The sequence below is a fragment of the Marmota monax genome, unplaced genomic scaffold (genome assembly GCF_021218885.2).
Source record: "Marmota monax isolate L192 unplaced genomic scaffold, Marmota_monax_Labrador192_F-V1.1 WCK01_AAM20220418_F8-fsc00069, whole genome shotgun sequence".
Classification (NCBI taxonomy): domain Eukaryota; kingdom Metazoa; phylum Chordata; class Mammalia; order Rodentia; family Sciuridae; genus Marmota; species Marmota monax.
The window spans coordinates 3,478,989-3,504,401 of NW_026695243.1; the positions used below are offsets into that span (position 1 = coordinate 3,478,989).

At 49.8% G+C, this 25,413-nt stretch overlaps 1 protein-coding gene across 1 annotated transcript in view; it reads left to right on the forward strand.

Moving 5' to 3' along the window:
• Positions 1–275: 275 nt before the first annotated feature.
• Gabbr2 (gamma-aminobutyric acid type B receptor subunit 2) overlaps positions 276–25,413 on the forward strand; it is a 356,168-nt gene continuing 331,030 nt past the window's right edge. Inside the window, exon 1 of the mRNA XM_046457483.1 lies at positions 276–602. Within this exon, the coding sequence (XP_046313439.1) occupies positions 276–602 (327 nt within the window). The remainder of the gene's footprint in view (positions 603–25,413) is intronic.

Sequence of the window (25,413 nt, forward strand, 5' to 3'; positions counted from 1 at the left end):
GCCGAGACGCCGGCCCCCTCTCGGCGTTTGCTTGCTCGATCCCCGCCTCCCGCACTCCGCTCGCTCCCACCCCTTCTCGGCGTGATTGATCCGTCACGGGAGCCGCCGCCGCGGCCGTTCTGAGCGAACAGCAGTCGGAGCCCGAGCCCGAGCCGGAGCCGGGGCCAGGGCCGGCGCCATTGCGCGGGCGCCGCGGGGAGAGCTTGGCGCCGGGCGGCGGGCCGGGCCAGGCCATGCGGGCCGAGTGAGCCGGCGCCCGCAGCCCGCGGCGCGGCATGGCTTCCCCGCGGAGCTCTGGGCAGCCCGGGCCGCCGCCGCCGCTGCCACCGCCGCCGCCGCCCGCGCGCCCGCTGCTGCTCCTGCTGCTGCCGCTGCTGCTACTGCTGGCGCCCGGGGCCTGGGGCTGGGCGCGGGGTGCCCCCCGGCCGCCGCCCAGCAGCCCGCCTCTCTCCATCATGGGCCTCATGCCGCTCACCAAGGAGGTGGCCAAGGGCAGCATCGGGCGCGGCGTGCTCCCCGCCGTGGAACTGGCCATCGAGCAGATCCGCAACGAGTCACTCCTGCGCCCCTACTTCCTCGACCTGCGGCTCTACGACACCGAGGTGAGTGTCCAGCGGCTGGTGCCATCGGGGCTCCAGAGACGGCGGGGAGTGGGAGTGTTGGACAGAGGCAAGCTCCAGCCCTTGGCCAGAGCCTTGACTGACCCGCCAGCGCCTGCCGAGGGCACCACGGGCTGGTGCTCAGTGATCACCCTGGGTCCCGCTGGGTTTGGCTAGCACAACTGGTACCCAGATTTGCCGAGCATCCTCCAGCTCTGGAGATAGTGTGTTGGAGGGGGGCAACACAAGACTAGTGTCTCCTTTGAACAGAGAGGCAGTAGAGAAGGTGGATCCCCAAAGGCCTGCAGTGGTTGCCCCTGTCCAGATGCCACTCGTGGGGGTATGGGGGACGGGTGAGAGGAACAGGCGCATTGACTGCAAACTGGGCCAGCCGGGGCTGGAGGGGCCGTGGGCCTGCTTACCGTCCCCCTCCCTCAGGAAATCCAAGAGGCGCTTTGAGGTCCGTGGGGCTGCGGGATCTTGGGACCCGAGCGCACGGCAGAGCTGGGCGTGTGGTGCGCGCCAGCAGCACGGAGCCGCACGGCGTCCGCAGGTGTGGGGCCGCCGGCTCTGCAGCGCTGTTGCCTGGATGTGTCCGGCGCTGCCAGCGGCCCGGGCGGTTTAATGAGGAGAACCCCCTCGGGTTAGTTGCTCCTAGAGTGTTGTAGCAGGTCTCTCCCCGGACGTGCAGTGGTGTGTGGACTAGGCGGCTGCAGGCGCAGCTTCTTTCTCGGGTGCAGACTTGAAGGGTTCTAATAGCCCGAGCACTGACTTAAAGCGCAGCAGCGGACTTGTTCTCCTCCTGGCCTCCTCTGAGCGGAGCCGGAGCTTTCCATCCCAAGACCCCTCCCTACGCCCTCGGCCTGAGTTCTGTCTGAAGCCCCAGCGCCGACCTTCACCGCCCACCGGGGGCTAGGGCGCGCGGAGGGGTTCTGGAGAAGCGGTCACCTGCACCCCAAGGTCGGGTTTGCGAGTTTTTCCGGACTGAAGGAGCCTCTACGCTCCGGCCGCGGCGTCTGAGATGCGGCCTGAAGGGGGCAGTGATTTCCTGTGCGGTGCTCTGGGTTGGTGCCTCTTCCAATGCTCCAAGCACCGCCGAGGCGCTGGGCTTGACCCTGCTTTCCAGAGCTCCCCTCGTGCTTCTGCTGGAGCCCAGGTGCAGCCACTTTGGGAGGAGGATGGCGCTACCACGCTGGTGGTGCAACCTGGGCTTCCCTTCTTTCCCTACCTAGCTCTTTTTTGTTTTCCCGGGGAAAGAGCAGAATCTACACTGTTTCTCATTCCCCACCTTCCGCGCTTCACTGATGAACCAGTCTATTCTGCGCGGTAAATAAAAGGTGAAGGAACCAGTGGCAGTTGGCAGCGATGCGCGCAGGCTGCTGCAGGCGAAGCGTCCTCTGGTCCCGGAGGATGCAAGCTGGGTTGCTGTACAGGGCTAACCGGGTGTGAAATCATTTCCGAATGACATTCCTGTCATTCTCATCTTTGCCTGAGCACTTCAAGTTCTCTGGGGGTACTTGTCCAGCACACACAAACGCAATCGCACAGAGGCATGTCCTGGCACTGTTTCCATACTTATTCTTCTAGAAGGGACACCACTGGAGACTAGGTTCAGTGGAGACAAAAACATATGTAGACAGGGCAGTCCTGCTTGCATGTCACCAATGATTGTCAGTGGCATGATGTGTTCACTATCAATTTCTTCCCTTTAGAAACTTCCATGAAAGAGATTTCCTGTTAGCCTGTTTGTGGCAGCCAAGGCCTGGGTGCTTAGTTTCATATTTTATTCTTCAAGCGTGTCTTGGTCACTTTCTGAGAGGGGCCAAAGGCAGTCAGAGGCTCTTCAGTTCCTGGGAATGTTTAGGAAACAGTGGGGGAGAGGACAGAAGATAATTTTCAGTCTCCTGCAAACAGTGTGTGTGTGGGAAGTCTCTAGCCATTTGAAATGGACCAGACCCAGGGCTTTGGAGTAGGTTGGACCAGGGTTGGACACTGAGAAATTGGTTACTACCCCACACCCGACCTTGAATGAGGTACCTAATTGCTTTTGCCTAGATGTCCACATCTAAAAGAGTGAGGATATTATATACACTTGTAGGACAGTGATGTGAGGCTCACAGGAAGATACCTGAGTTGGCAGGTTCAGCTCCCTGTGCTCTGCTGGCACACTGGGTGAATGGTTCTGCCTCCTTTCCTTCATTTCCATTTAGTGTGTGTTCACAAGTGAGCTGTGTGTGGCTTTCGCTGTGATAACATGGTCACAACTCAACTATTAAGAGTGCTTTTTTTTTTTTTGCTTGTTTTTGAAATGTTGTGGAGAGTCAGTGAAGTTATCGCTAGGAAAAAAATAATTCTAGCTGACAATCAAATATATTATTTTCAGCCACCAAGCATCACATTTTAGGAGTGTGCCCATGTGATATAATTAATTTTTTTGTGACTTCATCTTTAAAGTAGAGGTATTTTTTTTTTCCTCCTCTGAGCCAGAGTGAAGGAAAGATTAGTCTGGGTAATATGCAGCAAATCCAGGGCCATCCGAAGGGTGCTTGGGGCCTTTGGTGAGTGTGGGGGAGCTGTGATTCTGGACTATGAGTGCCACCTAATTGCTTGCTGGCTGTGCCACTTATTGTCTGAAGACTCAAGCAGAGGTTGAATGTGATGACTGTATTTCAACTGGCTTTGCGGATATTTGCTGTCAGTCACTGGCCGGTGACAATGGGCAGCCAGGATGGACCTTGGTCCATATGGCCTGTAAGATGACATTTAGAAGGAATGGATTAATCTGGTCACTGGGGAGAGCCTATCTCTATATAGGAGCCTCCCGTATGTAGTTATCCAGGGTGACCCTCTAGTGTAATTAGAAAAACGATAGAACTTTCAAGGTCCCACTCATTGCCCTGGACTTGTCAAAATGAAACATCACAACAGATCACCTGTCAGAACCTCTGCTTCTCTGGTGTAACATCAGATCACTTCAGCAAATGCTTGCTTATGTATTCCAAGGAGGATTTGCATATCTAAAAACAAGCAAGACACTGAAAATATAGATGAAAGGAAACATCAGGAACTAGGTAACAGCACGGAAGTTACCAAACCAAGACTAAAATGGTTATTGGCATTTTATGTATGTGTGTGTGTGTGTGTGTGTGTGTGTTGCTGGAAATTGAACCCAGGGCCTTGTGCATGCAAGGCAAGCACTCTACCAACTGAGCTATATCCCCAGCCTGGTTATTGCATTTTGATTATTAAATTTTTGCTCTGAGTTTCCTACCAGTCAAGGTAAAAAGGAAAATTTGGTGGATTACATTACTAACATGTTTGATTATAAGAATCTGGGGGATGATGTCTTTTTTTTTTAAGAGAGAGAGAGAATTTTTTAATGTTTATATTTTAGTTTTCGGCAGACACAACATCTTTGTTTGTATGTGGTGCTGAGGATCAAACCCGGGCCGCACGCATGCCAGGCGAGCGCGCTACTGCTTGAGCCACATCCCTAGCCCAAGGGATAATGTCTTTTTAAAAAATTTTTGTCAAAAAATATCACTTGAGTTTGGTTAAAAGAATCTGAGGGACAATATTTTAAGAGATTCAAAGACATTCTCCATGAGGTTGTTTTTCATTCTTTAGTAGTCACGTTAATAAAATGAACCGATGATCAAGGAATGAATTTAAAAAATAGTGTTGGTTAGGGCTGGGGATGTGGCTCAAGCGGTAACACACTCGCCTGGCATGAGTGGGGCGCTGGGTTCGATCCTCAGCACCACATAACATAAAAATAAAGAGGTTGTGTCCGCCAAAAACTGAAAAATAAATATTTAAAAAATTCTCTCTCTCTCTCTCTCTCTCTCTCTCTCTCTCTCTTTAAAAAAAATAGTGTTGGTGGTTCTGATTGAATTAATGTTCATTTTAGAAAAGTTGAAATAGTAGAAAAGCATAAAGAAAAAATTTCCCATAATTCACTTACTCAAAAATAATTATGCCTTAATAAGTAACATTATTTCCTTCCAGTGGCCCAAATTTACTATGTTATGTACTTGAGATATTATACTATGTGAATTTTAAGATCTTGTTTCATTCAATTAACAAAATATAATGGGTATCTCCCTTTGTCCTCAAGTCCTTCTTGTCAAGATGATTCTTAGTGGCTGGGTACAATTCTATTGTATGGGCACTTAAGTATTGAATCATTCCACTCTTGATGGATTTATGTTTTCCCACTTGTTGCTGTTTTAAAGCATTCTACAATAAACTAAAGGAAAGTCCAGGGAACCAAAGGTGCACAGCCCAGATGTGTAGCTCCCAGGAGCAGCACCCTAACACAGGATCCAGTTAGAAGATCCTGTGAAAACCCAGTGATGGATGAGCAGAGTTTTTTTCCATGAGTGGCTTTGCCAGATGCCTATTACTCACCAGGCTGAGCCTCCTCAGGAGGCTGAGTACCGCTCTGCTGAGCACCTGTGGAGTTACTGGTGCTGCAGGAAGGTACAGTCCACACAAGGGGCAAGAATGAAGTCTTTGTTTTCCATGCCGGATATAAAATGATAGTAGAATGGTTGCATAATTCTGTGAATATACTAAAAACCATGGAGTTGTACACTGTAAATGATAGAATGTTATAGTATGGAAACTACATCTCCATACAATATTTATTAAAAATGTAAAGATGGAGCATGAACTCTTTTAGGATCAGGCCCACATCTTTGTGGTGGTAGCATTCTGACTGCCCAGCACGGTACCTGGCCCTGGTACCTGGTAAGTGCAGTGCTTAGGACTCCTGTTGTGGAAACCCAACTTTTGCTTGTTCATATCACTGAACAAAACTGCAGTGTGCTGTGTTCAGGCATGGCTGAATCCAGAGGCTCTAATGAGATCTTTAAAAATATCCCCCCCCTCTGCATCTTGGCTCTGATTTCCTGTCAGCTTCACTCCGGGGCAGGCTGTCCCCATGTGGTGGCACAGATGGCCTCTCACAGCTGCAGGTCTGCACACTCCCAGTTTAGAAACTCCAGTAAGAAGAGTTGTTTCTTTCCCAATGATTTCAGCAGAAGTCCCAGACTCACATTTTGTTGGCTTGCGCTGGGTCACGTGCTCACGCCCAAGTCAGGCACATGGTGTCCATGCGCCAGGTCTGGGGCATTGGGCAGCGTATCATGAAGGCCCAGGGAGGTGAGGTCAGCTCCATCCCACCATATGAATACAGAGTGGAAAAGAGGTGATTCCTCAAAGGAAAGGGATGTGGTGCCAGGTGGGTCGACCAGACACCCACAGGCAGGCCCTGGGGAAATGCTACATTGGACAGTGAGAGGACAGATGCCAGGGCTGTTTAGAAAGAGACCATGTCTGGGTCAAGAGCGGCTCCTGGGGGAGGGGGAGTCATGGTGGGCCTGGAAGGGTGAAGGTAAAGATGCAGACAGGCACAGGCCCCGCGGAGGGGAGGTTGGGTCTAGGAAGGGTCCTCATGATCCAAGGATGGAGGCAGCGATGTGTGAGGTGTGTTTGACCTGCTTTCCCCTGAGTGCAGGGCCTGCAGGGGGAAGTGGGTTGGTGCTGGGTGTGGATGGCCCTGAAGGCTGCTTCAGGAAGATGGGGCCAGAGGAGCCACAGGAGGGTCTGCAGGGTGAGTGTGCTGGGTGGCTGCTGATAGGAGCTGCTGGTGGACTAGGGACAGAAGGAGCCTGGAGACCCAGGAGCCAGCTAGCTACGGAGTGACATAGCTGAAGGCAGAGACGATGGGGTCTGGAGGGACATGGAGAGGCGGAGTGGGGTACCGCGCAGAATGGGCAATGCTGAGACCTGACAGGGCAGGAGGAGTGACAGAGGGGACATGGGCCGAGAGGGGTGCATCACTGAATGGTGATGGCTGCACTCTAAGGAGCCAAGAGAGAGCCTCTGTGCAGGAAATGGCTGGCGAACTTCCTCCCCCTGGCGCTCCGCCGGGTGCTCACCTAGCACCTGTGGACTAAGTCTTGGTCTCAGGGTCAGGAGAGCAGGATTTGTATCTCATAGGGTGCTCCTTGCCTTCTTGGTGACCCTGAGCAAGTCAATTTGCCTCATTTCTCCATAAAATGGAGCCACTATACTAATGGCCTCCTCAGGTGTAAGAGGAACAAGTGAGGGGAGCAAACCAATCAACGCTTGGGCCGTCAGGAGTGTTGGTAAATATTTGCTGCTCTTTGCTAGCATTATTATTATTTTTGTACAGGGTGAGGACAATCAGGCTGACCTCCCAGGGCTCTTATCAGGATTGAGCGGAACGGTGCAGAAGCTCCGCACAATGAGCTAGAAGCAGCCTTATCTGCCATCTTGTCACACTCTGCGTTGCTGAGCAGGGGTATTGGAAATGGGACACAAACACTGAGGTCTTCATCGGTGGGCACCTCCCAGCCTGGCTCTTGTTCTGCCTCCTGTCACGGCCCTGTTGGTCTCTTGTCCCCCTCTGGGCTGTAACTCTGTGAGGCCAGGCGGATTCCCCAGGCCTGCCAAGGCTGAAATGCGTTGCTAACCTGAACCCTAAAGGAACAGCCAGGTCTGCTTTCTGAGTCGGACAATGACCTCGTAGGACATTGCGCCTGGCCCACAGCCCCAGGGCCTCCATCTTCCCTCATATCAGGGTGCAGATGACTCCAGAGATCAGGATGCAGCAGGCTGCCAACCTGTTGCTGCCTCCTATGTGTTCCCACCGGCCACAACCCCTGAGCACCCCAAAGTGAGGACAATGGCTTGGCCATGCTCGTCCCCCATAATTCTTCCAACCTAGTCAGGCACCCACGGACACACCCACTGTCTCCAGATGTCTTTTAAGAGTCCTTGGAGAGGAGGTGGTGGGTGGAATTAACAGACTAAGGGCCTGTTTCGTCCTTGGCATTGGGCTAGAGTTTTAGCAGTCTGAATTTTTCTTTAAAGGGGCCTTCTTCATGGGTTTGGACTTCCGATGAATGGGCACAGAGAAATAAGAACTTCTGCATACAGAGACATAAGAAATGAATAGCTGGGAGTATAAGAGGGTGATGCAAATAGATTTGCTGAACAAATAGGTACATAGGCTCTATGTCTTCTGTTAGTCAGGATGGGCTAGGCTATGCTACATTACAAATGAATACTGAAATCTCTGCTGCTGAACACAGTAAGATTTATATTCTGCTCTCACAAAGTCCTGGATGTGTCAGAGGTCCTCCTGTTGGGTCTCCGTCAAGTGTTAGGATAGGGATTCAGGCTGTTTTTGTGTTGTGACCCTTCCATCTTTGGGCTTCAAGGAGGTGTGGCTAGAGAGAAATCTGTGGGGGAAGGCACATTAGATTTATAACCACCTTTACTTAGAAGTAGCACATTTTTTTCTGCTCATATTTCATTGACTAGAAATAGTGACTGGCCAAAGTAGTTTCAAAGGAGCCTGGGAAATATAGAGGAGTATATGGATGCCATGGACATTTGTCATTTCAGGAAGAAGATATCAAGTTAGATTTATAAGTGTAAGAGGCCTTAGGGGTCATACCTGTGAAAGATGAAGGGACAGGTGGAAAACACCTAGCTCATGATACTGTTGGGATACCTGAGAAGGAGAGGGGGCTGGAATGAGAACTGGGTAGGAGGAATTGCCGACTGAAGGGCCTCTCTCAAGAAGTCGTGGCCAGATCAAGGAGGAGGAGTTCCATGTTGGACCCAAAGAGCCAGGCTCTAGAGTCTGCACTGGGCGACTGTGGCCTGAGTGGCATGCCATGCTGGCCGGCTGTACCTCTCCCTGTGGGTTCTCTCTTCCAAGGAGATGGAGCGGCCGACCTAGTTGTCTGCCACAGACAGCCTGTTTCTGCTGCCGTGACCTGGTAGCCCACATGCTGACCAACAGGACCTTTTGCCAGGCCTTGTGCAAGCTTCTGGGGCTTAGATATGGATGAGATGCAGACCCTGCCCTGAAGAGCTCACCATCTAACAGGTGATCAAGACAGACAGACAGACACAGCTGCACGTGGTACGGTCCAGTGATAACAGGCACTGACAGAGGGTGCCAGCAAGGCCCTCCCCTCCCCAGGCACCTGCCTGGTCGTCTGCCAGGTGGCTCGGAAGTGAAGTATAGTTGACTCCTTATCTCTTACTTTTTGGTTATTTATTTTGGTTTTAGGAAGGTGAGAAAATTAAATGGCACAGTTGGCCCAGGGAGCAGCTGCATGGCATCTGCTACTTTATTTTCTTCTCCTCCTTCTCCACGGTTATGTAACAACGCCCCGTGAGGCTGGTGGAATGCCTTCCCCTCTGTACCTGGCTGTCTCAGGATGAGCAGGTGTGCTGGGCTGAAAATGGAGCAGCCGGAGCCCCAGAGAGGGTGGGCATCTGCAATCTGCAGCTCTGTTCATCACCGAGACTGGGGGGAATCTTCACTGCCCTGGTGACTGCAGCTCTGTGGAAGGTGTCTGCTCCGCTGTCAGCGTGGACAGGGCAGGTGCCGGACAGCGTCTGGCTCTGTGCTGCTTCCAGGCTCCATCCCAGGGCCGGGCACAGAGCAGGAGCTCGATAAATATTTATCGAACAAACAAAGAGATCTAAAAGCCTGGATCCCGGCTCTCCAGTTCCGAGTGGATTAACAAATGAAGGAAGGGCTTGGTCTTAATTCATTCTCTAGGGTTGATCTTTAGTGTTCTCATCATTTGATGCTTTTAGGGGAGTGAAAAGAGGAAAGGGTCCTTGTTGGATGTTCCAGTGAAAGATGACATGCCAAGCTGATGTCACTCTTCTCCGACCAACACATAGCATCCTCCAAGGCCCAGCAAACCTAGGAAAGAGATGCTTCCAGTGGCTGAGAAGTATCATGGCCTTAGGAGATCAGCGTGTTGGAGGGATGCTTTAATTAACGGAAGACATAGGAACCAGCTTTCTAAATTTTTTTTTAAAATTTGTTCTTTTTAGTTATATGCTTCAGTAAAATGTATTTTGATATCATACACCCATGGAGTATAACTTCCCATTCATACATCATGGTTGTACATGATGTGGGGTTACACTGGTCATGTATTCATATATGAACATAGGAAAGTTATGTCCAATTCATTCTATTACCAACCCCGCTCCATTCCCCCAACTGCGCCCTGTCCAATCTGGTGACCCCCCCCCTCCTCCCTCGTCCACCGCCACGTATTGTGAGTCAGCATTCATATATCAGAGAGAACATTCTACCTTTCATTTTTGGGGGACTAGCTTATGTCACTTAGCATGATAGTCTCCAGTTCTATCCATTTACTGGCAAATACCATAATTTCATTCTTTATGGCTGAGTAATATTCTGTTGTGTATATATACCACATTTTCTTTGTCCATTCGTCTGTTAAAGGGCTGGTTCTAGGTTGGTTCCATAGCTTGGCTATTATGAATTGAGCTGCTATAAACATTGATGTGGCTGCATCACTGTAGTATGCTGATTTGAAGTCCTTTGGGTATATGCCTAGGAGTGGGAAAACTGGGTTAAATGGTGGTTCCATTCCACGTCTTTCTGAGGAATCTCCACACTGCTTTCCAGAGTGGTTGTACCAATTTGCGGTCCCACCAGCAATGTATGAGTGTACCTTTTCCCCCCCACATCCTTGCCAGCATTTATTGTTACTTGTACTCTTGATAACTGCCATTCTGACTGGAGTGAGATGAAATCTCAGTGTAGTTTTAATCTGTATTTCTCTAATTGCTAGAGATGGTGAACATTTTTTTCTTATTTTTGTTGACCGATCGTATTTCTTCTTCTGTGCAGTATCTGAGGAACCTGGTTTTGATATTCTACTTCCACTTCCAGAGAACGTTGAGTGCCAGCTGCTGCAGTCCATGCTCTGGTCCTAGCTAAGTCATCAGCCTTGGAGAGCCAGGGCATCTAGTAGCAGCTCTGGACATAGTGGGAAAAGAGGTGCCCCGGAATCCCCTGAATAGCAAGACTTCTTCCAGGCTCCTCGTTCCTGGGCCAGAGGCTACTGCTCTTCCCCTCTCATGATCAACACTGGCTCAGGAACTGGGCAAGCTCTCCCTGTTGGTGACCCCAAATCAGATAACCATGTCTATTAGAAGCAGGTGTAAGATGAGCATAAATGACCTGGAGTTGGAATATGAAAGTTCTTGAGTCAGTGAAAGGCATGAACCTTTTTGGAAGGATTGAGGAAACTTTTTGCCAATTTTCTATTTTTCTGGCCTTTTTGAATAGTCTGTGTTGCTGGAAGGAGGAAGTGTCATTGTCATCTAGAAAATTAGTGGTAGATCCAAAGTACGGAGTAAATGGACTCATCTGTCTTCATCAGTGCCTGTGTTCCACGGCGCTGGCGGAAGCAGACCCTTCTCCTGCCATCTGGCAAGGACCTCATCAGTCACTGTTCTGAGAAAATCCAGCCAAAGAAGGACTTTGTGGAGTGATGCATGACTGCCGCTCTCGTGGCGCGGGGTCAGGCGGTGGCACCAAGAAAATGATATTTTCACACTCTGCTCATGATCCACTTGACTTTGTTCAGAGGGAAGTGATTTGAAAGCCATTGTCACACTTAGAATGATCATCACTGTATTATCCAAATAGCTTTGTTTCTAGAACTACCCCTTCATCGGATCTTCTCTGAAAATGCCCAGAATTGTTTCAGGAATTTAACTGGGAGCCGGGGACCTGGCCACCCACTCTGGGGCATATGACCAGAGCCCAGGGTAATGCCTCTATGCAGCCCAGCTCAGGGAGAGCCTTGACTTTGATGGAAGGGAGATCGACACAGCTGTCACTCGAGCGTCCTCTGGGGCCCAGTGCTCCCTGGGATATCGAGAAACATGGGGAAGCCTTAGGAGAGATTTTAACCTCATTGTCATGAACAAAGAAGAAAATGGGAACATTGAGTTGCAAGTGAATAGATGAAAGGAAGAGAGACCAGGACAGGATGATTCACCCTTCTCAGGTGCTTACCTGTGCCAGTCCCCAGGTGCTACGCAGCATTCATTCATTCGTCACTGTCATCTGATGAGTACACTATTATCATCCACATTTGACAAATGATGCTGAGAAAGTTTAGCTGGGCACAAGGGTGCATGCCTGTAATCTAGCAACTTGGGAGCAGGAGGCAGGAAGATCACCAGTTTGAGGCCAGCCTCAGCCTCAGACTCTGTCTCAAAATAAAAAATAAAAATGGCTAGGATGTAGCTCTGTGGTAGGGCACCTCTGGGTTTGACTCCCAGAACAAAATAAAACAAACAAACAAACAAACAAACAAATAAATAAATAAAAAAAGAGGGGGGGAGGTTAAGAGACTTATTCAACATTACAAATGACCAGGCGGCGAGCTAGGATTTGAATGTGGAGGGTCTGACTTTGATGCCCACGGCTTCAGGCTTCAGCGTGGCATGAACCAGCCTCTTCCTAGGTTGTCTTCCTCCCCTAAAAGCAAAGGACAGCTGTCAGGAGCTGATGCTTCTTTCTCCCTCATGAATTTCCCTCCCTCTTGCTCACCCGCCCTTTCCATCTCCCCATCCACCCCTCAGCCACATGCTGCCGCTCTGCGCTCTCTGCTCACCCTGAGTGTGCCTGTCTACACTCCTGGATCCCACAAACCCTCCCTCTGCACCACCCCTGTCCCCCGCCCCCCCATGCACCTGGGGAACACGTCCCTTTGAGCACTTGTCACCTGCTGTCCAGTTGACTCGGGCGACGGTGTTTGGGTGTCTGCGCATCTCCCGTTAGGTCCTCTCCAGGGCAGGGTGGCGCCTCTGTATACATTTGGGTCATGCTTGCAAAGCACTGGGCCAGGCCCCAGGCGTGTTCTGGGGCATGCAGAGACGAGCCTGAAATAGCTGCGTCCTCAAAGGTACGTGGGGGAGGCCACCCAGGGATCATTACCATGCAGCATGAAAAGTGCCACTGTGCAGGTAGGCTGGGGTAGGTGAAGTCTGTTTAGCTTTGTTTTGTCACTGCTGGTCTTTGTCCCCTGCTCCCTTCCTGGGAGTTTGGCTGCCCATGAGGACAGATACGTCACCTGTTTTGTATCTGCTGGGTCCTGGCACCAGGACTGAGGTGGGGAGTGCTCAGGAACATTTGTGTGGACCCAGGCCTCTGCGTCAGGGTACCTCACTTGGTACCTGGCACATTGTAAGTGCTCCGAAAGTGCATTTTGCCTGAGTGGCACTAAACACAATGTGAAATATCACACTTTTGGATAAAATCACAAGTGAGTCTCCAAATGGAGCAGAGGGAGAGGGTGTCATGAGGCATCTGTGAGGAACAGCTTGCTGTGACTGAGCCCTGGATTTGAAGGTGAGAGATAGTCTGGTGTCCCCTGGGAGGAAGAAACACTTCCCCTTAGGACCCAGAGACGAATCTTTGAGGTCAGAGGCAGGGCAGTTCAATGGCAGAGCTCTGGACCCACGGAGGATGACTGGACTGTCATGTTCTGAGTGGCTGACCTTGAAGTAGTCACTGAACTCTGTACCTTAGTTTCATCATCTGTAAAATGGGAATAATAATGCACTCCCTGATTCTTCATGGAAGTATTGTAGAGATTAGAGAGAGAGAGAGAGAGAGAGAGAGAGAGAATGTTAATGATTAACATGAAAGGGCTTTAAAAAGCCATAAAAAGGTACAGATATAAGATGTACCTGAAACTCCACACAAAGAGTAATTAACTCTGGGCTGTTCTCCTAGGACCACTGCCTGTTTCCAATAACAACTTTATAAAAGACAGAGATGCTGTCCACATGAGTGAGCCATTGACCTCCTAATAAAGGAGGACACAGTGTTAGATTTTTAATCCTCTGGAAGTGCTTCTGCAGGGATGGAGGTTTGGTGACCCCAGCAGGCTGTCTTACCAAAGCATCTGGATGAAGAGGCAGTTCACGTGTCTTCCCCTCAGCTGTTGGATGACTTTGGATGTCAGCCATTGTCTCTGGCAGGTATCAGACCCAAGAACACATCCTGACTATCACACGAGGGTCCCGGGGCAGAAGCCTGGGGTGTGGCAGGGAGCGAGGGCTGTCTGCTCAAGGCAGTGATTTGGGATGAGGCTGGCAGTGGGGGCTCAGCGTCCACCATGGGGGTTGCTAGGTTAGGTGGCTGGAGTAGAGCCTGCACGTCAGTTGGAGATGTGACATGTCCTGACCAAGCCGGTCTCCAGTGCCTGGGGACAGCAGGCAAGGCTGTGGGCCGAGCTGATGATTTCTGTTTTCTCCAGGAGGAGCTTTGACTCTCCTGGAGCAAGGTCTGGGCCAGACAGTGTGGCAAGGACAAACCTGTCTTGAGAGGTCTGGGGCCACCTGTTCCAGCTGACTACATGTCCTCAGAAGAGTGCTGGCCACCCTCCTGGGGATGCCGTGTTTCTAGGCCACAAGTGTGGCTCTACTCTGGGGACTCCTTCTCTCTGTGAGCTGTGGCCTGGCAGGCCCTGATCCCAGCCTTGTGGAGAGAGTGATGTGACAGGTCTTTGCTGGTTCCCTTTATGTGACGGGTGGGCCTCGGTGGGTGGCCCTGGGCTTGTTCTTACCCCTGAGCCTCCTGCCCCGGTGTGGATGGTTTGAGAGCTGGTGAGCTGACTCGTTCAGGGGACTGAGCAAACAAAGCCCTGCAGGTATCGGGCAGGGGCTGTGGGGGCTCCTCGGTGAGGAGGGGTGTGCTTCTGTTCTGGGAAAATGTTGCAGAACAGGCCTCTGAGAATGGCAGGTAGGCTCTGCTTTCCAAGTCTGAGCAAGTCACCTGTGACTCTTTGGTGACACAAATACAAAGCCAGGCCTTGTCCTGGGAGGAGGGTGTAACTGGAGCAAGACTCTGGGCTCTGGTTTGGTTCTACATTCCATAACTTTCCAGAAGCCCCTCTCCTTACCATTGGGAAGCTTTGAGGTTGCCAAGCAACAGGCCGCAGTTGTCTCAAGAACACGGGGTCCCCTGGAGGGAAAGGGATGAGACTCGACTCCCTCCCTCTGGATCTGAAGTTGTCAGGGTGTGTCTGTGAGGTGGCACTGTCCTGAATGAGGCCTGTGGGCAGGAATCCTGCTCACAGTGTGGCCAGGGTGTGGGCGTGGAGAGCAAGGCTGGGCGGAGGTGGGGCCTGACGTGGAGCCTCTGCCTGGCACCGCACGGCCACCAGGGACCGTGTGTGTGCATCAGTGTAAACTGGAAGTGCTCAGTGTTGGGATCCGCAGCTCCCAGTTTCTGTTTGTGAGCCAGCCCCGTCCTGAGTAGGCGGCCCAGAGGAAGGAGGCCTGTGTCTCAGGGCTGGGCCTTGCCTTGGTTTCAGGGGAACCCCGGACCCCTATTGCTATCAAGGCAACAGGGTGGAACAGAGGGGAACCATGGCCTGCCATAGGTCCTGGCTCAGAGGACTCACCGACCCATCAGCACGGCTCCCCTCCTGGGGGATTCCCTGGGCATGGGGCCAGGTGTGGCTGAGACAAAGCCTGTTCTGCTTCCTTGTTTCTTCTTTGAACATTCAAAGGAACAAGGCCCAGTGTGCTAAAGTGTGAGGTCCAGTTGGCTTCTCATTCAGCTCTTCTGAGTGGTCTTCTCTTCCCAGGTTGTTGTGAATGATGCATTTGGAAGCAATAGCAAGTTCAAGCACGGCCACCATTTGTTTAATTATTGCTGAGTGATGAGCCCAGGGTGAGCAGTCGGGGTCAATCTACTGACTCAGCCCAGTGTTCCTTGCACTGCCCATAGCTGCTGGTCACAGTGTGGCCCGGCCAGATGGGTCTATGGTCCTACTCAGCTGGTGAGAGAAGATGGGTGTCAGGTGTCTTGGGGGATCCAGACAGGCCCAGAAAGTTACCCATCATGGCTGTTCATGAAGGCCTGGTGGCCACGCCTCAGAGACAAGGAAAGAGGAATGGTCACAGGAGCCCAAGTGTGTACGCTCGGTCAGACTCACGGGTGAGAAAGGGATTCCTGTTTCATTTGCCCAGGCTCCTCAGGAAGGACTGCCAAAGATGGCGGAGGCAGGTGCTCAGAGCACCTGGAATTTGGTGGGCCAGTCTCCTGTAGGCCACCTTCAGCTGTCCACACAGAGGGCGTGACTTTGCTGGACGTTGAGCTCCATGCAGGAACAAGCATGGAACACCTGCCTCATGCTGGGCTCTGGGCATCCAAATGTGACTTGGATGTGACCTCTGACCTTAGGGAATTCACAGGACAATATGGACAACCCACATACCAGCAAGTGACCATTGTAAGATCACATACAAGCCATGATCGTCCTGGGCAAGCCACTGGTTCTTCCTGTGCCCAGTGTCCTTGTCTATACATTGGGGCGATGACAATAGTACCACCACCTGGGTTAGTGACGAACATTCAGTCCGTACAGGTTTCTAGAGACACCAGCGCTCCAGATGCCTGGGCAGTGCCATAGGAATGTTTGCCAAAGGAGAGGAGGAGACCTGGGGATAACCTGTAGGCATATGTCAGGGCCATAGGGACACAGAGGAGAGGGGACTGCTCTCACTGAAGAAACCTGGGAGGTGACTCACAGCAGGCGACCTTTAAGCTGGCCTTGAAGGACAGCAGGTAGATGTGGGAAGAGCCCTGGAGGAGGAGGAAGCCTGGTGAGAGAAGATGGGTGTGTGTGTGTGTGTGTGGGGGGGAGACTTTGAGGGGATAAAGCAGTGTCATTCAGATATGGCCAGCACATGGTGACAGTGTATTTTTAATCAATAAGTGGGCACCCAGGGCCTCCTCAAGGTCCTGGCTTCTAGACTCCCCGTCAGCAAAGAGGCTTCCTGCTGGCTAAGCTGGAAGACACACCCTCAAGTCACCTGGGAGCTGGGCAAGGTCACCTCCCTGGACACTGCAAAGCCTAGGGCACAGGGAGAGAAGGTGGATTGGGGGACTTGGAGTTCAGCCCTGGCTCTGTGGCTTCCTAGGGGTGTTGCCTTGGATAAGGCTGTAATTTACCAGCCCTGTAACTCACAAGCCCTGTTAACTCAACCAGCCTGTTTTCCCATCTGCACAGGGGGGTGCTTGCCTCGCAGGGTGTCCACGAGGCTAGGGGGAGAGTTTGTATCCCCAGAGCCCCAGCTGGAGCTAAGCACAGCACGGGTGCCTGGGGACATTGACCGGGAATAGGACCCAGCCTCGTTTGACACGGCTTAGATTGGGGAGTGAGTCTGCTGGGAGACCATTCTAATTTTAAAAATCGAAAAATGACTCAGGGTCTGGAGAGGGCCCGGAGTGATTCGGAAGCGTACTCTGAGTGTGGTCTGTAGGTGGACGTGGCAGAGGCAATGAGCTGTACATTGCTCTTGATGGCTTTCTCGATGCAGGGAAGCAGGGCGCCGCTGTGGGCTGGGCTGGGCTGGGCTCACTTGTGGGGCCTCAGCATCGAGGAGTCAGGTTGGCAGGGCCCAGTCGTGCAGTCTGGGGACAGAGGGCTGGTGCTCCCTTCCCCAGGCCTGCCTGTCCCTGTCCTGCAGGCTGACTCCAAAGGAGGCTTCTCTTTTTGACATCGGGGGAGCCACACACTGTCCCCAGTACCTGTCTGTACTTGCATGTGGCAGGATATCTGAACAGGATGGGCCCCTCCTTTATTCCTCAGTGGGGCAGATTCTGGGTTTGGAGACAGCCAAGCTGCCGGGGGCCGCTGTCATTTTGGATTCTGGTGATTAATCAGCCCGTCTGGAGAGGACGGAGCTTTGGCTTCCCAGCTGGGACGACGAATGGCTTTCCTTTTGAGACCTGCCAGGTTCCAGCCCTTTTACTGCCTGCCACAGATTACTTCTGCTCTGGGCAGAGTGATGGGCCGCTCCTAAAATGCACTTGGATGGAAGAGATTCAGGGCAGAGCAATACGGAGGCTTTCTCCCGAGCGCTGATAAAGAAGTGGATGTATAAAGACTAAATTGGATTTTTACCAAAAGAGACTCAGTTCTGGGTGTTTAGCGAAAGAGAGTTATAATGGCTTTGGGGGAGCTGCGGGAGAAGGAAGGATGTGTCCAGAATTAGGCATGGGCCTTGGAGGGATTGGTCCTGCCCCTGCGGAGAGAATCTGGGCTCTTGGGGTCTTGGTTTCCTTACCTCTGAAAGGGGGAAGGAAGGCCCCACCTGCCCTCTCAGGGTGCTCTGGGGCTTCTTTTGGGCGATGGCACTGGGAGCTCTGGACCAAAGCCGAGATGGGATTCTGGGGTCAGGCACTTGGGCCAGGCCCCCATGAGGTCATTGTCTGACATAGGGGAAGGGATCACATGACCACAGAAGAAACGAGGCAGTGGGGACCATTTGGGGACCAAGGAGGTCTCTTTTCGGTTTGGGGAAGAAATAGGGCACAGGATGTCAAGGCTGAGCCATCTGTTCTTGTTTTCAAGTCAGAATTTATTTTTTTTAGGGGAGAAAATGAGCAGTTGGTATTTTCCATCCTGCGAAAGTTAAAGTTGGGACCTCGGCAGAGATTCGAGGGCCAGCAGAGCAAACAGGTCCATGCTGGGGAGGATTTCTGGTGTGGCTTGGATGTGTCTGAGAAGCCAGTTTCCAGGGCTTCCTTTGGTGTCTATAACCTTAATCGCTTAACAGTGTTAGGAAGCGTGTGCAGTGTGGCAAACCCACTGTTTGGACTCCTTTGGAGACAGCAGGTCCAGCAGGTCCTGGGAGAGCCATGTTCGGGGGCGGTCCTGACACTGTGGGGGCAGCTTTGCTTCCTCCAGTGTAGCTCTTCTTGTCTGGAGCTGAACAAGATCCTCCAGAAACCTGGGAAGTGGGGATCCTGGCTGTCACCACGCACCAGGAGCAGGCGGGAGTTTGCCTAAGCAAAACGACAGCACATCCTGTGATTGGCACCACGGCATCGCAGGGCCAACATCTTTTTCTCACCAAGGCCTTATGGGGAAGGCATTCCTGGTGTTCCCATTTTCCAGATGAGAAAACGGAGGCACACAGCGAGGGTTTCTTGACCTGCCTACAGATACGTAGCTGGCAACTAAGCTGGGATTCCAACCCAGACTGTCCAGTGCCAGGCCCACCTTCCTGACCATCATGCACCACTGTCTTTGTGTCTGGCTCTCAGAGGGACTTCAAGAGATCAGGGGCCCTGTCACCTGCCTCCCACAGATAATCTGATCATTATCACCATTTTTTCTGATGTGAAAATTAAGGCCCATCAAAGGAGAGAGACTTGACTCAGGGAAGCCTCTGAGTGGAGCGCAGAACTGGGACCAGAACCCGTCTTCGTGACAATGGAAACTCGCTAGAGAAATTTCGCCCTTGCCTTTTATTAGTCCCAAACCCACTCTCTCTTTCTCAGAGAACGAGGGCAACACTGACCTCGGGCCTCAGTTGGCCTCTCCTTTCTCATCTCCACCATGCTTTGAGCTCTAGCCTTCTGGAACCAACAGGTGCTCCTCTGGTTGCCTGCTCACCCTGGCTGCCAGGAACCCCCTTGGGTGTGTCCCTCCCCGCCATCCAGAGGGCTGCATTATCCCAGGTAGATTGGTAGGAACCTCATGGAGCTGTGGGTACCGTGGAGGCCCTCAGAGGTGGACTGATGGAGAGAGAAAGTGGTGTTTGCTGCCGATACCCCAACTGCATTCTTAGAGCAGCGAGGGGTTGAAATGCCTCCAGATTGGGAAGTATTGAGCAAGATGCTCCTTCCTGTCGAGGGTCTGGCCTGGTGTGTAGGCGTCTGCTTATATCCAGGTCTCTAATGGTGGGTGGTCAGTGGGTGGTTGGGCCAGCATGGCATGGTCCAGTCTAACACTGGTCCCTAGCTTCACAAAGTTAGTAGCCTTTTTCTAGTGAAGTCTTGTTCTTGCTTTGCTGTAATTCTGAACATTTGTAGAGAACTGGAAATTACAAAGTAATTTATGACTTTTTTTTTTCTACCAGGCAGAGATTGAACTCAGGGGCACTTGACCACTAAGCCACCTCCCCAGCTCTATTTTGTACTTTATTGAGAGACAGGGCCTCACTGAGTTGCTTACAGCCTCGCTTTACTGAGGCTCCTTTGAACTCGCGATCCTCTTGCGTCAGCCTCCCCAGCTGCTGGGATTACAGGCGTGTTCTTGAGCATACTCATACATTTTGGTTCTTTCTGCCCTTCAGGCTCCTTGGTCCGGCTCACAAGTTGTCCACCAGCTACCCTTTCCACCTTCCAATGGGGACACTTCTCTCTTAGAGACCCTGTTTTCTTCTCTGTATCCAATTTCAGTGTCATTGAGTACTATGGGCAGTTTCTGCCTGGGGACTTGGGCCTATAGCAGGCCACCAGAGTCCATTCTGCTGTTGGGCCCCTCCCAGCTGGGGAGGGAAATGCATATCTCCAAGATCATTTTGAAAATATCCTAATGGTAAACTTGTATTTCCATATTTGGAGAGTTTGCATTAAAAAGTAACGTGTTCTTATCTTATAGAAGTAGTTTATGTTCATTAGAGAAAATTTGGGGCATGCAAATAAAAAGAAAATTAAAATCACTCATAACCTCGCTATCTAACATAATCACTGTTGATATGGTGTTATCATCACACCATTAGGAAAACAAAATTCAGATTATCTGCGTTTGTTACCTGCAGCCACCCCCACCCCCCCACCTTTTTTTGTACTGGGGATTGAACCCAGGGTCGCTTAACCACTGAGCCACATTCCCAGCCCCTTTGTATTTTTTTATTTTGAAAAGGAGTCTCAGTAAGTTGCTTAGGGGCTTGCTAAATTGCTGAGGTTGGCCTTAAGCTTGCGATCCTCCTGCCTCAGTCTCCTGAGTCTCAGGGATTACAGGTGTGGGCCATCTTGCCCGGCTTTCCCCCATTAAAAAAAAAAATTGTAGTAGAATGATTTTTTTTAAAAAAAATTGTAGTTTTCCCCTTTAACCCTATATCATGAAGAGCTTTCTAGGCCTCTCATCTCTACTCCATATGTTTAAGTGGCTTCCCAACGTTCCCCTGGACTCGAGATTGTCTGTGTTGAGTATGTGAGTTGGTTCTAGTGGCGGGTGGCAATGGTGGTGGTGTGGTGCCTGTGTGTTCTGGTGACTCAATGCTTGAAAAAATATATATTCACTTCTCCACAGTTTGTTTCTTAGAATATCACATTTGTTGGGCCAAAGGGACACAAATTTAAATATTTTAATGGGTAGTTATCGCTGCCGTTTGTGGAGAGCTAGCCATGGGCTTTACTCGCATCGTCTTGAACTTTCCTAACAGATAAAACATTAAGGCTTAGGTGGTTGTAGTTAACTTGCCCAAGACCTCCAAGCTGGGACAAAGTCCATGGAGGCCACCTGCAGGAACATGCTAGAATCCTTCCCCAGGCTGCCTGCCGAGCTGGGCGGCCAGCAATGGAAGGGGGCTTTCCCTAGAGTAAGTACTTAACTGGAAACTAGTACTGGACAAAAACCAAAATCAAGCCTGGTGTCATGGCGCACGCCTGTAATTCCAGTGGTTCTTGAGGCTGAGGCAGGAGGATTGTGAGTTCAAAGCCAGCCTCAGGAATTTAGCAAGGCCCTAAGCAACTCAGTGAGACCCTGTCTCTAAATAAAATACAAAAAAGGGGCTGGGGATGCGGCTCAGTGATTAAGTGCCCCTGAGTTCAATCCCTGGTACAAAAAAAAAAAGAAAAAAAAAATTAAAAGCTCTGCCAACTGGGTAGTCCATGAACTTATTTTGCATTTTTCTTTTTAATTTATTAGAAAGGCTGGGACTTAGGGCTGTAGCTCAGTGATAGAACTAGCTTACCAGAGGCCCTGGGTTCCACCTCCAGCATTGCAAAAAAAAAGAAAGTGTGAGTGCATTTAGATATTCAATGAGCCCTCTCTTTTAGCAAATTGACTTGGCATATCTCTTATCTCTTGCCTATTTTTATTAATATGCATAGTTCTTTCCTACTGATTTGTGAAACTTCTTCAGCTATGAACAATTGCTTTATGCTGTCCCCATTCCATGTATATTGTGGATTTTTTTTTTTTGTGTGTGTGTGTGTGTTTCACGTGCCTTTTAATTTTATGTATTTTCCCCACATAACTGGTTCTTAAAATTTTACATAGCTAGATTTAGATCTTTATGATTTCTGCTTCTGGCTTCATGCATAGAAAGTCCTGCAGATACCTTGTGGCTTTATAAATAACCCACTTAGATTTTCATTTGGTTCTATTAATGGTTTCATTTTTTAATGTTTAACTCTTTAATACATATAGAATTTTTTCAAGTCAAGCAAACTTCTAATGATATCTATCTTTTCCAAGTAGTTAATCCTAAGTCCCAGACCATTTCTGGAATAAGGTGTTTTTCCAATATCAACCTGACATGTAGTTGGTCTGTTTCTGACCCTTCTGCTCAGTTTCATAGGAATGTCTGGAACTTTCTGGATGGACATGCCTCCTAATTCAGTCACCTGAGCTTATATCAAACTTTAGTACCTGATAAGGAAATCCCCTTCATGAAGGGACTTCTTTGCAATTATTTTCTTAACTGTCCTCAAGCTAGAACTTAAGAATTGCTTTGTTGAGTTTTAAAGATAATAATGAAGTTTGCATTTTGGTTAGGACTTGGTGAACTTAGAGGTTGATTTTGGCATAATGAACTCTTTTACAGCATTGAATCCTCATATTCAGAAACAGGTTTTGTTTTGGTACTGGGGATTGAACCCAGGGGTGCTTAACCACTGAGCTACATCCCCAGCCCTTTTTTAAAAATTTGAAACAGGGTCTCCCTAAGTTGCTTAAGGCCTCACTAAGTTGCTGAGGCTGTCCTCTAACTTGTAATCCTCCTGCCTCAGCCTGCAAAGCTTCTGGGGTCACAGGTGTGCACCACCATACCTGGTGCAGGGTATTTTAAAAAAATACCTCTTTTATATAATAGAAAAGTATATGAATTTATTTAATATAACTTTTACATAACACAGGAGCCTCTGTTAAAAAAAAGAGGACCTAAAGAAATAGATGAATGTGTTATTTCTGTGCTTAGGTTTGATGAAGAGTTGAACAGTTGTGAAAGTTGATGTGGACAGAGAGTGTGGCTTAATGGTAATTAGGGCATGGGTAGGAGGGCTTACCAAGGTCTGTTTAGATTCTTGTGTCCCTATGTCTTCAGAGACAGACTGTTCTTTTCTTCTGAATGTCCAGGGGGCCTTGGAAATTAGGGTGTTAGGTCCTACTTCAAAGGAGAAGGTCAGGAGTGACCTTACCCAGTTTTGTGACTTGCTTCACAAAGAAGGGGGAGGGGAGGGGAGAGTGACCTTCCTGGGCCTACTGTTTTCTCAAATGCCACACTTCCATATTTTGGGGTAGTGTGTCCTGAGCCCCATCACATATTCAGCAAATATTTCAGGAGCAGCTGCATCCATGATAGCCCTCTTCACATACATCCTACTAAGGGTGATTTCCCTAAATTAGCTCCTCAGTGTTGCTGAATTGCAAATGATGTTCTTTTACTATTATGGTGGCTCCTCTTCTCCAGAGGTATCTGCTAATTACTGCTGGTATATAGAAAACTTTGATTTGTGAATACTGCTACCCCTACCCAGACATCTGATTGAGCATTCTCTTTGCACCTTAGGTTTCCCAGGTAGTCAAAGTAGCAATGTAAAGGGACAGAGAGATGCGAATGGAGGGAATGTGAGGTTAGAAGAATAATTCTGTAAAATGGGCCCACTGTACGGACCCCCACATGCTTTCTTTTCCAAGAAGCAACTTACCTGCAGCCTGCGTGGCCTCCGTGAACAGGTTCACAGCAAACTACCTGTTACTTGCAGGAGAAATGCAGGCCCCAAATAATGTCCATAGATCTAAGTTACCCTGAAGGGGAAAATTTATGTGATCCTTTTCATAGACCAGATCCTGAAACTCAGGGAGATGAGGATAATTCCTCCTAAGCATGAAATTTGTAAGAATGTACGGTTAAGAATCTGATTAGAATTGATCATAACTAGTCAGCATGGGCCAAAGTGACCTAGAATTGTCATGGCAGTGGGGACTGTAAAGTCTGATGTCACCCTCCTGTCAAAGTTAAGAGGTGGGACTCACTAGAAACCTCTCTGGTATTCCCAATAAACTGGAGTGCAGGGGAGTCACATTGTCCCTGTCCTCTCTGAGAGAACCCACTCTCTGCCTTGAGAATGTCCCCTTTCCTTTTTCCTATCCCTTCAATAAATTCATTTCTTTTACTCTGAAGAAATGTCTGAAATCTTCCTGACTTGATCACAAGAATCGGGGCTTGAGGGGGCGGTCTTCACCCCTTCAGTTTCCCAGAAGGCCCCAGCTCCCTAAGAGCAGTTACTGCTGCCCCTTCTGTTCCAGCACTTTTATCTTGTCTCTATGGTTTCAATTGTCTGTCATCCACATTGGGGACAGGACAGAGCAGAAGTCCTGAGCATGAGCACTCTTGTCTGTATCTTAAATTTGACAGGCTGTTGGACCAGCTCGGGATGCTGGCTGTCCTTTGGGTCTTCGAGGTGTACTCTGTCTCACTGGCTAAGAGGGTTTGTTTTTGTTTCTAAATCCGAAGGAAATGCTGGATTTATGAAATACCTTTTTCAGCCTTTCCCGTGGATGTTTTGCATTTCAAAGAGTTGTCTCTGCAGGCAGGTGAACTTCACGTCGCACCTTGTACATATGAAGACCTGATTGACCAACAACCACCTACAGCTGGATTCTTGTCCTCCCCCATGTTGGTTGCTCAGTCTGCAAGTATGGGTGCCAGTGGCTGCATATCCAGTCCGTGGCATGAAATTTGGGGAGACATGGAAGAAAAAGCACTGGGGAATCTGGAGGTGGGATGACTAGGAACTTCACCTCCCTGTGTGCAACAACTAGGAAGCCATAAATGTGACCAGGCATTTCATCCAGTTTTCCCCATGGGTCTATATCATGTTGCCTCAATGAGGAACGGAATGACATTGCCATAGACATTTAAATTGCGGGCCATAGAGTGCTTGTCAAGTGCTAATTGCAGCCTTGCAGAGCTGGGTATTACCAACCTCATGATTTCCCCAGCTGCCGCCTGGGTAGCAGGTTTTCCAGCCAGAGCACCTCACAGTGAAGGTGAAGCTGGAGTGGATGTGTTTTGTTTGTTTGGAGAATTAGAGCTGCTTTCTAAACGCATTAAGTGGCGAGGGTGCCAGGGGTTGGAGCAGAGCAGTGGTTGGATGTGCCTCCAAGGCTGGGACGAGTTGTTTTGATAGAAAGCAAGTTGTTCTAAAGCAATTCAGCTGAAAACAATGTGATGGAGACAAAAATTAGGTCCAAAATGATGAGTTGACCAAAAAAAAAAAAAAAAAAAAAAGATCTTCACGACTCGATTTTCATGCAGTGGTAATTTCTGTTCACTCTTTGTTTATTTAACACATATTCCTCATCTACTGTGTGCCAGGTGCTGTTGGAAGTAGCTGGGGCAGAGGAGGATACCTCGCTGAACAAGATCCTGTCCACAGAGAGCTTTAGTGCTAGTCCAGAGGTAGACCAAGGATGCATAAGGAAATCCAGCATCTCACCTCGCTAGCTGGAAAACATGCCAGGCAGCTCAGCATCCCTTATCTGACATGCCTGGGACCAGAAGTCTTTCAGATTTTGTATTTTGGAATATTTGCTTACATGTAAAGAGATCTCTTGGGAATGGGCCCTAAGTCTGAACATGAAGTTCATGTATGTTTCTTTCATATACACCTCACACAGATAGACTGAAGGTGATCTTCTACAATATTTTAAGTGATTTTGTGCACAAAACAAAGTTTGCATACGTGGAACCATCAGGAAGCAAAGGGATCAGTGACTCAGCCACCCCTGGGGATAGTCTGTGGGTGTGGCCTAACCGTCACTCCTGACTTTGGGTTTTGGGGATTTTGCATTTTAGGATTAGGGATGCTCAACCTGTTCTAGAAAAGGAGAGTCAGGCATGAGTGGTGGTGGTGTGGGGGTGTCCAGAGAGGGTG